The 14,210-nt window shown below is 36.2% G+C and overlaps 1 protein-coding gene across 3 annotated transcripts in view; it reads left to right on the forward strand.

Annotated features, from left to right (window-relative positions):
• CHODL (chondrolectin) overlaps nucleotides 1-14,210 on the forward strand; it is a 58,509-nt gene that overhangs the window by 27,408 nt on the left and 16,891 nt on the right. Inside the window, exon 1 of one of the 3 annotated variants that reach the window (XM_004062611.5) lies at nucleotides 8,116-8,731. The exons of 1 other annotated variant lie outside the window; for it this stretch is intronic. In XM_004062611.5, coding sequence (XP_004062659.3) covers nucleotides 8,653-8,731 — 79 coding nt within the window. In that variant the 5' untranslated portion in view covers nucleotides 8,116-8,652. Of the gene's footprint in view, nucleotides 1-8,115; nucleotides 8,732-14,210 lie in introns of those variants that run through there. One more of the 3 variants, XM_055374035.2, reaches the window with a different exon arrangement.

Here is a 14,210-nt window from a genome sequence, read left to right on the forward strand (position 1 = left end):
ATTTTCCGTGTCTTTTAGGTTTTACCTCAACACCACACTAGAAATTATAATGATGCAGCTCAGAAAGTGAGCAGGCAGTTTCATAATTCAAAAAATTTTGCAAAATTTGATTAAAAATCTGTAAAATATTTTAAATCTCAATAATTTTGACATGAATTTCAGATAACCACTTGAACAATACATGACAAGTTTTCTACTTATATTTATAAGATATCCTCAATGAAAATGTGCTTATATTAACAGATAGATAAAATTTTATTTTGTGTTGTAATTTGTAGTCTTTTTAAAAATCTTAAAAATCAAAAAGTTACTTATTGACTTCCTAGTGTGCAAGACACTGTTAGGCATGGAGGATACAGAATATGTTATAGTATAGTATTTTTCCTATAGGAGACTGGTGTGTCCACATAAAAAGGCATAATTTATACAGCTAACTATTGGAGAAGTAATATGCTGTGATTTTAAAAAATCAAAGCAAGAAAATTATTTTTGTGGAAATTAAAAAGTAAGCTTCATGTAGGATGTGAAAATCAACCACATGTTAAATATCAGGGTATGAACTGCACTGTTCTGGGCAAATTAGTACTTTGTCAGGCAACACAAGATGTGTGGTTACCATATTCTTGGAAGATGTTACTGGTGGGAGCATATAGCAGTGTGGAAGTAGAAAAGCAAAATTTAGACTATCTATCTAGGAATATACATCTGAATTTTGCATTTATCTCCACTCTCTCTCAGAAAAAATTACATATAGCTAAAGTAAGGGCTACTCAGTGACTTCTGCAGAATAGGAAGCAAACATTAACCTAAGATTCTAGAATGCAGGTTACATGGATTACTCTTGAAAACCTCCCCCTTTGCAAGCCTGACATCCTTGAGTGTTAGCAAAGGAAAGGAAGGTACTGGGGGGCTTTTCAGAATTGCCAAAGCCTTCTTTCATCTCCTTTACAGGAGTAAGGAAGTGTGGAAGAAAGGAGAATATCCTTCCTGTGTTGTTTGCAGTTCTTATTATACATCCCTCTTCTCTCCCACCCTTGTCACTCTAGAGAGTAGACAGGGGAAAAATCTTTAAAACCTGGATGCAGGTGAAGATTAAAAAACATTAATTCAGAGATTCAGTTTTGGATAAATATTTACCAAATACATAGCAAGTATTCTCCACCTACTGTTTGTTAATTAAAGTTAACCCAAATTTCCCTCCTACTGTTTATTTATTGAATAAACATAAAAATTTCCCATCTACTGTTTATTTACAGTAGGTGAAGAATAAAACCACCTACTGGTGGAGAATAAACTAGCTCCGAGCTTACAACCTAGTAGAGATGGACAAACATTAAATAAATACGCCCACAATTTTAACAGAATAAGCGCAATATGTGCTCAATAAATGTTTGTTAAATTATAGATGCAGTGATAGAAAAAACTGGGGGAGGATAAGCAGAGGTGGACTTAGATCATTAGTCAGGGAAAGGCTTTCTGTAGATGGAGGCAAGGACAGAAAGACAGTATCTTTACTTCCTTTATGATTGTCCTAAAGCTTCTCAGCACTCTGAACTATTAACTTGGGTTAGAGAAAACCAATATAGAGTCTGGGAAGAGACACCAGAGTTCTAGTGGTCCTTAACATGTTAGAATAAGCCATGTAAACTGATTCGCATATTAGTCCATTTTCATGCTGCTGATAAAGACATACCCGAGACTGGGAAGAAAAAGAGGTTTCATTGGACTTACAGTTTCACAAGGCTGGGGATGCCTCAGAATCATGGTGGGAGGCAAAAGGCACTTCTTACATGGTGGTGGCAAGAGAAAATGAGAAAGATGCAAAACAGGAAACCCCAGATAAAACCATCAGATCCTGTGAGACTCATTCACTACCTTGAGGACAATATGGGGAAAGTGCTCCCATGATTCAAGTTATCTCCCAGTGGGTCCCTCCCACAACATGCGGGAATTATGGGAGTACAATTCAAGATGAGATTTGGATGGGGACACAGAGCCAAACCATACCAATGTGGTTATGTGAAAGTTCAGGGAGGGGTTGCTGTGGATGGGTGGTGGAATTGATTAGAGTGTTAAGATTGTGAGGTCTAGCTTTATGCTCCATTTTATTCCCAGTAAGTAATATTTTTTCCAGAAGTCTTTACAGTCACAAGTAAATGAGTCTCAGCACAGATGGGCCTGAGTCTACTATGATTATCCTAGTCTTGTATGAAGAACTTTATATACATATGTTTGTAATTGTTGTATTATTCAACATCATAAATATTTAAACATCAAAAACATTATTTCTGATTTTTTAGTGCCAGATTAAATGACTCTTACCTATTAGAGAAGACAGGAAGTACATGACTAAGACATTCATGATAATTTTGTAGCTCTCTGATGTTCTTTAACACTCCAGAAAATTAAGGCTACCTTATGAATTTTTGTGTCCATTCTTTGGAGAGAAATATTATAGCACAAATTTCTTACTGTAACATGCTCCGTTAAATTTTTCTGGTGTAAAGGATCAAGCAATAGAAATACACTTACTTTTGTTGTTTTTCCCTTTCTGTTCAGGTTTATTTTATAGGAGTTTCTTTGGAATGTAGAATATGTATACCTTATTGCAGATAAATAATAACTTTTCCTTTTTAAAAGGTAACCTAGAGGATAAAGAAACGTTTACGGGTGCTGATATCTGTGGCTTATCTGGCAGAGTATTCCTTATTATTTCCAAAATTTCTATATTGCTGTCCTGCATTATACACATGCATTTGGCATGTGAGCTACTTACGCTTAGAAACAATGTATGAAAGAGCAGCAGAGTGACAGATGTACCTCCAGAAGGATATTTAAATTGATATTTTTCTTAATACCTTTGGTTTTTTTCCCTTAAATTCCCTCTAACTTTATATGTCGGCTCACATAATACAGTTTATTGCTATTATGGCTGGCTTTGGCACCATTGTTTCTTAGTCATTTGATATATTTGGAGAAACATTTAATATTTATGAATGCCACAAAGGAATATTTTACATTTTTTTAGGTCTTTAGCTATTCCTTTTCTTTACACCCTTTCCCTTTTAGTAAAATACAACACTTTTATAGAAAATATCTTGCTTTATCAAAAATTCATTTACAGTTTTATGGCCTCTTAGTTGGATTATCTTTTACTCAACTTGGCCCTCAATTTTATTTTGCTTTATTTGGATTTTTCATTTTTTGTGGCATCTGTGATATGTTGATTTATTAGTCAAAGGACCATAGAAAATTTTCAGAACTCCCATGTTCTGAATAATTTTGAAATTAAATGAGGATATAGCCATTTATTATAGATCAAACCATTGTCATTTTTATAGGAAAAAATAGAAGAGAAAGAAAGAGAGAGGGAGGGAGGAAGGGAAGAAAATAAAAAGAGACGGAAGATGTTAAGCTTTTTTTTCTTTAGTGAAATAAATTGTAAAGCTGAAAAGGACTCTAGAAATGCCTAGCATAGCGATTTCCAACTTCTTTGAATATGAAGCCCTATTTTTAACATACGTATTGTTTTTCAGACCTCGCATAATAGCAATTGTTATTTTGGTAAATATTGATCAGAATATATGGGAAAAGATTTATAAATTAAGTGACATTTTACAATTAAATTTACATTTCATTAGAACCATAGCATCTATATATATTTGGAAAATTAGTGCATATATGCAAATAACATGACATTCTGGCTGGGGAGAATAAAGATGAACATTAGGAAAGTTTATGAAATAACAGTATTTCTGCAGTAGAATCTCATTCAGTCAGGAAACACAGAACTTCTCCAATTCATTCTTTTTATATTTATAAAGTGAAAACCAAACAGATGAGGAAAGTTGACCAAGATCAGATTAATGATTTAGATTAATGTTTCTGCTAGCCAAATAATCTTACCATAGTACAATATCACCCCCAATAAGGAGTTAGTCAATTATGTATCTAATAACTCAGATCAGACCCTTGAGGCAAAGATGACTTTAGATTACACATTTTTTGTTTGATTATCTCAATTTTCTTTGGTTGTATTAATGTATATTAAGACAAGATTTAGTAATTAAGCTGTGATTAGAATAAAAAGTATTGGTTTATACCAGATTACCAGCAATAGAAACAGATTTCATTACTTTAAATTAATAAAGAAGCATTAAAAAGAAATTTTAATTGAGTTGATAGTTAAACATGCACATATATTTATATGATTCTTTAGATCTGATAGGATATATTACTAGTAATGGAGTTCTATAAATATTTTTAACTGATCACCTGAATGATCAGAGCATGCAACAGACTGAACAGTTATGAAATTTTAACTTCAAGTTATAGAAAATCATGTGTATTAATGTGCATAATTCTTCATTATATTTCTGATATCGTTATGAACAATGAAGTTCCCCTAGATAGCCCTGCAAAAACTGACTTATGGGATTATGAGGGAGGTGGAACTGGCTCCTGAATGAGGTAGGTCATGTATTCTACAGCATAGACATGTTTTGAAAAGAGCAAGTAAATCTCAGGTGAATCTGGCCAACTGCTTATCCTTACATTTAAGCCAGTTGCACACCCACACAGATGCCAAGGTGTCATCTCTAAAATATTGGGAGGGAAAACCTTGGATTCAATGCTGTCTTACTGGAAGTGATAACCAAGCATTACTCAGAAAAAAAAAAAAAAAACTTTTTTGCCTATTGCTGAAGTGGTTATATAGTAATGATTTTACTTTTAAACTTTCAAATATTTATTTTTCTGTATCCTGGCAATACTATTGATAGTGCTCAGGAGAATCGTTAGCTGTTATTACATAAAGTATAATAGAATAAATAATATTGGTTAGTTAATGTTGGATTCTGAAAACATCTCAAATGTATTAATGTAAAGTTGTAATAATTTTAAACATTGTAACAAATCTCCTTTGAAGATCCTATTTGTCACTGTTCGATCTGGAGTGCAAATGAATGAAGCCTGCTGTGACTTAGGCTGAAGCCACTGTATGGAGTTGCCCATGTGAAGAGCCACTGAGTGCAGATCAGTGGCTGGAATTTAGGCTGTCTTTCCTTGAGACGTATTGATGGGCGCATGAAGCAGATGCTCACTGGGAATTGCAGACATTTGAAAGTGAATGGTGAGAGTGAAGGAGTTCGTGATATATTTGGGATATTATATAGATTCCATAGTATACCCTTAAGAGTCCTGATATCACTTTTGAAAACGTTGGATTCCAAATAGTGTTTCTGTATTGATGTTTCAGAGCCTCTGGAGATTCAGCGATCGACTTATTCCTGAGATTCCTTTGTGGCCACTTCTACTGAGATCATCCTTCTATTTGGGGGCTTGAAGAAAGTGATGCATTTTAGGTGTTGAATAGATGCTGAGCTCCTTAGCCTAATCAGTTTGAAGTTCTCATTTGAGTCTTTTTTTTTTTAATGGACAAAGACCCTTAACTTGTGGGGGACCTCTCTCCTGACTGCCAGTCATATGGTCTTGTTTGGTATGAGCTGACCTGGAGCCCAGCTCCAGACATACACAATTCCTCACATAACCCTAAAGTCTCTTCTCTTGCTTGCCCTAGAAAGAGCCCTTAATTTCTAGATTAATTTGCAAACAATTCTTAAACTTCTAATTTTGTTTAGTTAATTTGGAACTAAAATGTGTCATCAGAAAACCATGTGTCTTCTATGACACCTTATGCATATCCACAAGAGGGAAAAATTAAAATCCTTTGTTAATAAAATTATTGAATATTTGTTGCTTTCCCCCAACTCCCAATAACCTTGTAACATTTTTCCAAAATACAATTTTGTTGAAAAATTTTAATTTATAGCCCCTACTTTTTTCCATATTGTATGGAAAAAAAAAGGAAGCCAAGAGAAGCTTCCATCAGGGCTCTCCAAAGAGCATGCCTAGTAACACTCAGATTTTATATTTAAGACAACTCAAACTGTGATCTCTGAACTCAGTGATGACCCATCCAGATGTTTTGAAGTGACAGAGACACAAACAAAAAAAGCTGTTCTTGTCAGCCAGTCACCTTAAAAAACATCATATCTAAAAAGAACCTGTAATAATTTATTTTCCTGATAAATCAAACAACATCCAGAATAACTGCTGAACAGCCTTAGTTAATGAATGTGGCCAACTTAAACTGATATAATTCTAGCCTAAAGATAAGAAACTGTATGTTAGGAAGTCTGTGCAAACATATTGAGGGTACAGTTATTATTATAGTTTGGACTTCCTGAATTACTAATACCATGAAGATCCTTCCTGACAAAAAAAATGCCTTCATTCTTGCTAGCTTTGTAGGCATGAGAGACATTTGGGCCTACTGATATATAGGAATATCTATCTAGTGCTTATGTTGTAATTTACTGGTATTCTTTCCCAAAGAAGGACCTGTTTACAGTAGCTCTGGACTGCATGAGTAACTGAGAGTAGGGTGGCATGAAAGGGGAAAGGAGATCCCCTTCAGAACCCTAGTTCTACAGGTATTTGGAGAAGCCATGGGGATCACCACCATCAACCTTGACTGCTGCTAAAGAATTCCTGCAAATATGCCTCCAAATGAATTTCTCATCTATGCTAGCCATGACACTTGATTCATCCTTCCATTACAGCATTTATACACAGAGTTATTATTTTATTTCTTTCTCTACACTGGACTCTGAGCCCCTGGAGGACAGCTCTCCTACCATGGCTATGCCCAGTGATACTCTTTGACATGGTTTCTGGGGCTGAGCTATAGCTCTGTTGCCTGGAGGCGTATCAGTTTTCCATTTTTCATTCAGAATCCCAGCAGTGTCTGTTTCTCGTGAATAATTAGCTAGTGTGAAAGTCACAGAATCCATAGCCTCTACAAGGTGCACATTTATTAACTGCCCATGGTTCTGCAATGAATTAGCGTTTTTAAAGTGAATATAAGAAAAAGGAAGTGATAGAATAGACATTATTGTAGTTATTTTAGAATTCTATTTTTTTTTTTTGAGACAGGATTTTGCATGTCCCCAAAACTGGAATGCAGTGGCTGGATTGTAGCTCACTGCAGCATCAAACTCCTACCTCAGCCTCTGGAATAGCTGGGACTCCAGACGGAGCTAGAATTCTACTGTCACGAGTAGGGTGCATTTAATAATCTTTAAGGTCTTTCCAAGTGCTAAAATTTCTGATTCTGGAAGATTTGTCCTTATTGTATCAGTATTTACTTCCTTTTTCCAATAAAACAGTCCAACAGATGCTTACAGTGTACCCGTGGCTTATGAAACCAAAGACAGGAGGAAGTTAGAGGAAAGTGTACTTCCTATAAGACAAGTAATGTTATTTAACAAATTCTCATGCATTTAAAGCAACATAATGAGAAAATACCAATTCTACTGAAGCTCATTATAAGAACATTTTCAGAGTTCATACTATGGACTTGATATACATTAAATTCTTAAGAACTTCTCTCCAGTACTCCTGGAAACTAGGTATCACAGTCCTTGGGTAGACTGTTTTAATAAAGAGAGCAGGTCAGGTTATGAAAAATGCAGGTTTTCCAATGAGCTTTACTTCTAATGTATATCGTAGATCACTGATAGATGATTGCAAAGAAACACATACATTTCCTTTTACCTCCAGGAAATTCCCAATAATTCAGAATGTCTACTTTGTGTTGATGGTTTTCTCTGGAGTTGCAAACACTGAGAGTGAAATCAGTTTCGAAAACCATGCTTCAAACATTCCTTTCAATTTGCTCTCGTGGCAGTTTTCGTCAAACAACCTGCTTGGAGATAATCTATTTGCAGAACCTAGGTGGGGACAAACCTGCCACATTATATAATTCACTGAGCAGGTTTTGGCTCTCACTTCACCAATCCATCTTAAATAGTGGCTAGTGCCCTGCATCTGGCAATACATATGATTAAGCAATTTAGCACAGAAAGAGAAAGGCCACGCAACTTGGCAACCCCGTAGACATTTATCTTTGAGAAAACCAAACGGATCCAACTTTTTCCCAGAGTTTAATAGCAAAGCTGTCACATTTTACACAAATGAGTATCCAGTCCGCTAGCGAATGGAAAGAGGGGACAGGGAGGAGGGGACCAGAGGAGGCGGGCTGCTGACTGGACTGTTTTCAAAGTGGCTCCCGTGTTTAGGGGAGGTGCTGGGATGCTCCACATGGCTGGAGAGACGAAGTAGTTAAAAATTATTACTAGCGAGGGGGCCGGAACCTCGGGACGTGGGTATATAAGACGGTGCCTGAGCGCAGAGCGGCTGCTGCTGCTGTGATCCAGGACCAGGGCGCACCGGCTCAGCCTCCCACTTGTCAGAGGCCGGGGAAGAGAAGCAAAGCGCAACGGTGTGGTCCAAGCCGGGGCTTCTGCTTCGCCTCTAGGACATACGCGGGACCCCCTAACTTCAGTCCCCCAAACGCGCACCCTCGAAGTCTTGAACTACAGCCCGGCACATCCACGCGCGGCACAGGCGCGGCAGGCGGCAGGTCCCGGCCGAAGGCGATGCGCGCAGGGGGTCGGGCAGCTGGGCTCGGGCGGCGGGAGTAGGGCCCAGCAGGGAGGCAGGGAGGCTGCAGAGTCAGAGTCGCGGGCTGCGCCCTGGGCAGAGGCCGCCCTCGCTCCACGCAACACCTGCTGCTGCCACCGCGCCGCGATGAGCCGCGTGGTCTCGCTGCTGCTGGGCGCCGCGCTGCTCTGCGGCCACGGAGCCTTCTGCCGCCGCGTGGTCAGCGGTGAGTCAGGGGCCGTCCCTCCGAAGAACGAGCGGGGAGAGGGGACCACGGGGCGCGGCGGGCAGCCTGTTCTCGGGCGGAGGCTCTCCGGGCGTTGGAAACCTGCATGGTGTAAGGGCCCGGGAGGAGGCGGGGAGAAATTGATTGTGCTGTTCTCCTCCCTCTCTTCTCTAACACACACGCGGAAAAGTTTAAATTTTTGTGAAGCGCTTGCTTAAGTAGCTGCGGAGCAAGCCTCTGCTTCATTACGAGCGGCATAGCCTTTTTCAGGAGTGATTTCCACTTTCTTTGTGAGAGAGTTGACAACAGGGCCGGGCTCAGCACCTGCCAAAGGGGTGGGGTAGGGCGGAGGCAGAGGGAACCCAGAGACAGAAGAGCCACCGCCGAAATGCCACCCTCTGTCGCTCTGACTGGACTTTGGTCCCAGCACCATGTTCACTCAGATGCTTTCTGTGACCAGATCAGTTCGCTGTGGGTCGCCTCCGGATGCCTGGGCATTCGGTCTTTGTTCTCAGCAGGACTACTGGCAAGGAACTGAAGTGTGGTCATTGCGTGTAGATGCCTTTCCTTTGCACACTGCATTCCAAGTTGGGGACTTCCCAGAAAATGAAGTCAGCTGGAGTTGGGCCGAGGTATACTTGGTAATGACTGCAGGTTCGGCACACAGTAGGTGCACAATTAAGTCGGTCGAGTCAGTGCATGGGAAATGGATCAAAATTGGCAAGCTTCGTAGGTTTTTTTTGATTTTTCTTTTTTTGACTCTCACTGTCCTGTAGTTGAACAATTTATATTGCAATTACTCTCCCTTACTTTTTGGGACGGTCTCTTCAAAAGGATACAGATTCTCGACGACCTAGGGTGAATGTGCTTAGGGCCTTACATAAAGGCTGATCATAGCTACACTTTATTGAAATCTCTTACTATGCTCATTGAAACATTGCAGTATTTGTTGGATATATGTGTTTTGAGGGTGAAAAGTTTTTTCAAAACATAAAAAGCACAAATAGCCCTTTTCACTTTTGTACACCTATACAACAGGTGTCACTAGATGTAGAAATAGATGACAGATGACAGCATAATTCAGCTGTGAAGCCAGACCTTTAGACATTGGCATATTAAGCTTAATTGTCACTGATCTTCCCCTTAGCAATTCGTGATGTTCTACAGCTTCAGAATATAGTTCTTACATGTGTAGTTACCGATCACTCTACACTTTTTTCAGAATTTTCAGAATCTGTGACATTAGATCCTTTTCCTCCCTAAGTTAGCTGCAAAGAAAAAGTTCATTATATAGACTCATCTGATTTGTGAATTACTTATCTGTCTTTGTATTTATCAGAATTATTCATGCAACTGAATGAAAAGCAGAGACCATGCTTTGAACATAAGATGTTTTTTACTCATTGACCTAAATAATATCCTTTAGATATGCTCTTGTTCCTAGGCCTCAACATTTTAAAGGGAGGAAAAATAATATCTAAAGTAAAAACAGAGCTTAAAAAATTGTTGAAGAGGTGTATTTTGCGTTCTATGAGTACGTAATTTTTTCCAAACCTTTTGTTAGGTTTTCTTATTAAGCATTTATAGGCATCTTGTAGGTGACATCTGGAAAATTTCTAATTAACTGAACATGATCTATTTGATTTAGCATAAATGATGATGTTTATTTGATATTAAAATAGTTATGTTTTTCTTATGAATAATTCAATTGTCTTTGGTCATAAAATTCACATTGAAATTTAACCATCTATAAATTGATTTGTGACTTTTATGCTTTGAAGGCTAATTTCTTAAAAAGATGTATTTTGACCACAATGGCCAGAGAACAGAGCAGCCTAAAGCCTGACATTTTTGTAGCAATAGTTTCTAATGGATCTATTGTCTACCTGGTCAATGTAAGTTTTGAATTGGTGCATCAATTTTTCATGCCACTTGGGACCATTCACCAAATCTTTATTGAAGAGTAAGAGCCTCTTTGGGGCTGTTATTAGGAACATACTTGCAACATATGGAATATATTTCTATTTGTTAAATTTCAGTACAACAAATTATAATTTCTATGTAGGATACTCAAATAATCACTGACCGCAGAAAAATAGACACTCACAAAATAATTCTCCACAGAAATTATCTTTAATACTTTAAAATATTCAATAAGATACTTTCCAATACTTTTAAATACATCACCTTTTCTAAAGTTTAGAGCATTACTTAAAAATAAAGTGGATATATTTTAGCAAGAAATGACGTTTCGAACAACTTCATCATCGTAATCTGACCCATGAGATTTAGTGGCATCTAGTAGTAATAAGAAAGTATTTTTTCTAGGTCAGTGGTCATGCTTATTTTGATGTACGAATATGCAAAACAATATGTGACATGATGATAGTAATCAAAGCCTATTTATTGAATTTATGATGCTAATTTGGAAACTACTTTTAGGAGCTTAGACCTGTACTGATTTCTTACTACACACAGATGTGTAGAGAATATCTATGGGAGCTGCAATCATTTAATTTTGTGAAGTGACTGGTGAGTAGTGATGTCTTCTTTAGGACAAAGGTAAAAGGATTTTACTTGTAGGCATAAGGATAAATATGAAGGATTCCAAATTCAGGTCTCTAAGTTGGGAGGATATGTTTGAAGAGCAAGTGATACTTTTAAACATTTGAAGTGTTTTGAAGTAATGTGTTTCCTTTTTTTTTTCCTTTTTCTTTCTAGTGTGCATAGCAGTGATCCCCAACCTATTTTTGCTGCAAAATGACATTAGGAATATTTCATGGTGCTTCCAGATTTCTCCAGGGCACTTTAATATATATCAGTTTAACTTTATTAAAACTGGCACACGTTTTATTTAGGAGACTGGGTGATTTAGAGGCCTCTCTTCTTATCCTGTCGATACCATAGAATATTGCAAATTCATGGGTGGTGAACAGTAGCACATACATTAATACAATATAATATAATATATAGCAAGGGAGATACAAGAAAAACTGCTGAGCCTTTCTCAGCCTATGGAACTATTCTATGACATCATCAAAAGCATAAAATGATGACAGTGCAGTTTTCAGAGATGCAATTACTTTAAGTATCTCTCTGGCATGAAAGGAACAAATTAATTTTATTACCAGTCATTTAATGAACTAACCATTTATCATAACCATTATTCTTCAACTGCTGCTTGTCATCATTTTATGGTTTTGTTTTATAACTCTTTCCCAAAGATGGCAGTATCTGTTACATTACCTTTAGAAAAGGTAATGTATTTTTTTATATATATAAAATATATGTATAATACATATATAATATATATAATACATATATGTATAATACATATATAATATATATAATACATATATATGTATAATACATATATAATATATATAATACATATATAATATATATGTATAATACATATATAATATATATGTATAATACATGTATAATACATATATACGTATATATGTGTATATATAATATATGTGTATATGTGTGTATATATGTATATGTGTGTATATATGTATGTATATTATATATATGTATGTATATTGTATATGTATGTATATATACATTGTATATGTGTATATATATGTGTTGTACCTATAATATAATACATATATATTACATATATATGTATTATACATATATGTATTTTATATATATTATATATAATATTATATATATTATATATATAATATTATATATATTATATATAATATTAATATATATAATATTATATATATTATATATATAAAGGAGTCCAAGGTTAAAATTCAGAAGATGCACTCACAAACAATTTTTCTATTTACAACAACTTTCTGTGTCAGGAATTCATATACAAGTAGATGGATGTGTGCGACTCTAGGATGAGAGTGTTTCTTTTACTATTTTAACATATTCCTCATGATATAACACAGGATGACAACTTTGCTAAAGTTATACTCTTTGTAATGTGGAATGCATTCAATTTGGATCTAGTTTGTTTTATTTGGAAAATAAAAAGACTAGATAAAAATTTATTAAAGGCATATATGGTTTGAAAATCTCAGACAGAAGCAACATTAATTCTTATTTAAATATTTGTAACAGAAAATCTAATTCTGTTTAGAAACAAGCTCTCAATGCACAAGCCTTGCTTATATTAGCCACCCAATAATCAATAACAGATTAATGCTTATGATTCTGACATAGATAACATGCACAGTGTTTGTATTCATCAATCCCTTTTGTTCATGAAATATTTCACCTTTATATTAGGTTTGAGACATATGGAGACAGCATAGAAACCTGGTAAAAGCATGGAGTGTAGAGCCAGATGGCCTGGTTTCACAACCCAGCTTCAGCACTTGTGAGCTGTGTGAACTGCCCTCTTTGCTTCATTTTGAAAACAGATAAGAGCACCTATGTCATAGGATTGCTAGGAATATTAAAAAGGTTCAAACACAGTTTTGCAGATTGTGCACTGTGTCGAGGTACAAGCCAAAAAGACAGGAGAAGGAGCTCAGCTTGGCAAGCCCAGTGCCTGTAGCTCAAGCCACCTAGAGGCAAAATCAACTTTTTCTAGTTGAACAGTCTATAAGAGGGACCTTTCTGCCATCTCTCACCAGGAGAGGTCGTCTTTTCCTAATTTATCCCAAAGCATGGATTGTGGTAGAAATGAGGTGCTGCATTCTAAATTATTGCTAAATTTCAGGCTTTTATTATTAGAATCATTACTTCTATAAAACTCATAACTGGTCTCATTATTTAAGTAAGAAGACTGAGGCCAGGGGCGATTAAATAATCTCAGGTACCCAAAGTTCAAGTGTAGAGTCTGGTTTCAAAGCTAATTCATTTTGATTGGCTACATGAACTCTTAAGTCACAATGATACTTGGTTTACTCCTTATTATTCTAATCTCCATTGTAAATATTCTGATTTTTTAAAAAAATAGTCTCATCCTCCTCTCAGAAAGCTTACGCATTTTCCAACTGGAAAAGTAGGGCTTTCTGCTGCTGCCACCATGCAGAAAATGACCACAACCTACATTTATAAACTTAATTTAAAATTATAAATAAAATTATAAATAAATTTGTTTATTAATGTAAGAAAATAGACTCCAGCTATAGTGCACTATGCAATTAAGTACATTATAAAATCTCTGTTGTAAAAATAAAAGTTTATTATAATAAAACTCTTTATAAGAAAAAATTTTAAGAAGTTGGTGTGACATTGAATGCTGAACGCAGAACACTTGAACACCAGTCATTTTCTTTTTAGTTCAAAAGTGTTGGCACTGGTATCACAGTCCTTGCTGCACTGTGTATGGTAGTATCAACATATTTATCAGTGTGAGTGAGGGGGGTAAGAAGAAATTATGAAAAAGAAAAAAATATCTTGTGTGATTCTAATAAAACATTCTAAGTTAATTCAGTCTGGTTTGGGGAATATTTACCATGTGGATGCTCTTTTTTACTTTTTTTTGCAACTAATGGTAGAT

The sequence above is a fragment of the Gorilla gorilla genome, chromosome 22, assembly GCF_029281585.2.
Source record: "Gorilla gorilla gorilla isolate KB3781 chromosome 22, NHGRI_mGorGor1-v2.1_pri, whole genome shotgun sequence".
Taxonomy (NCBI): Eukaryota; Metazoa; Chordata; class Mammalia; order Primates; family Hominidae; genus Gorilla; species Gorilla gorilla.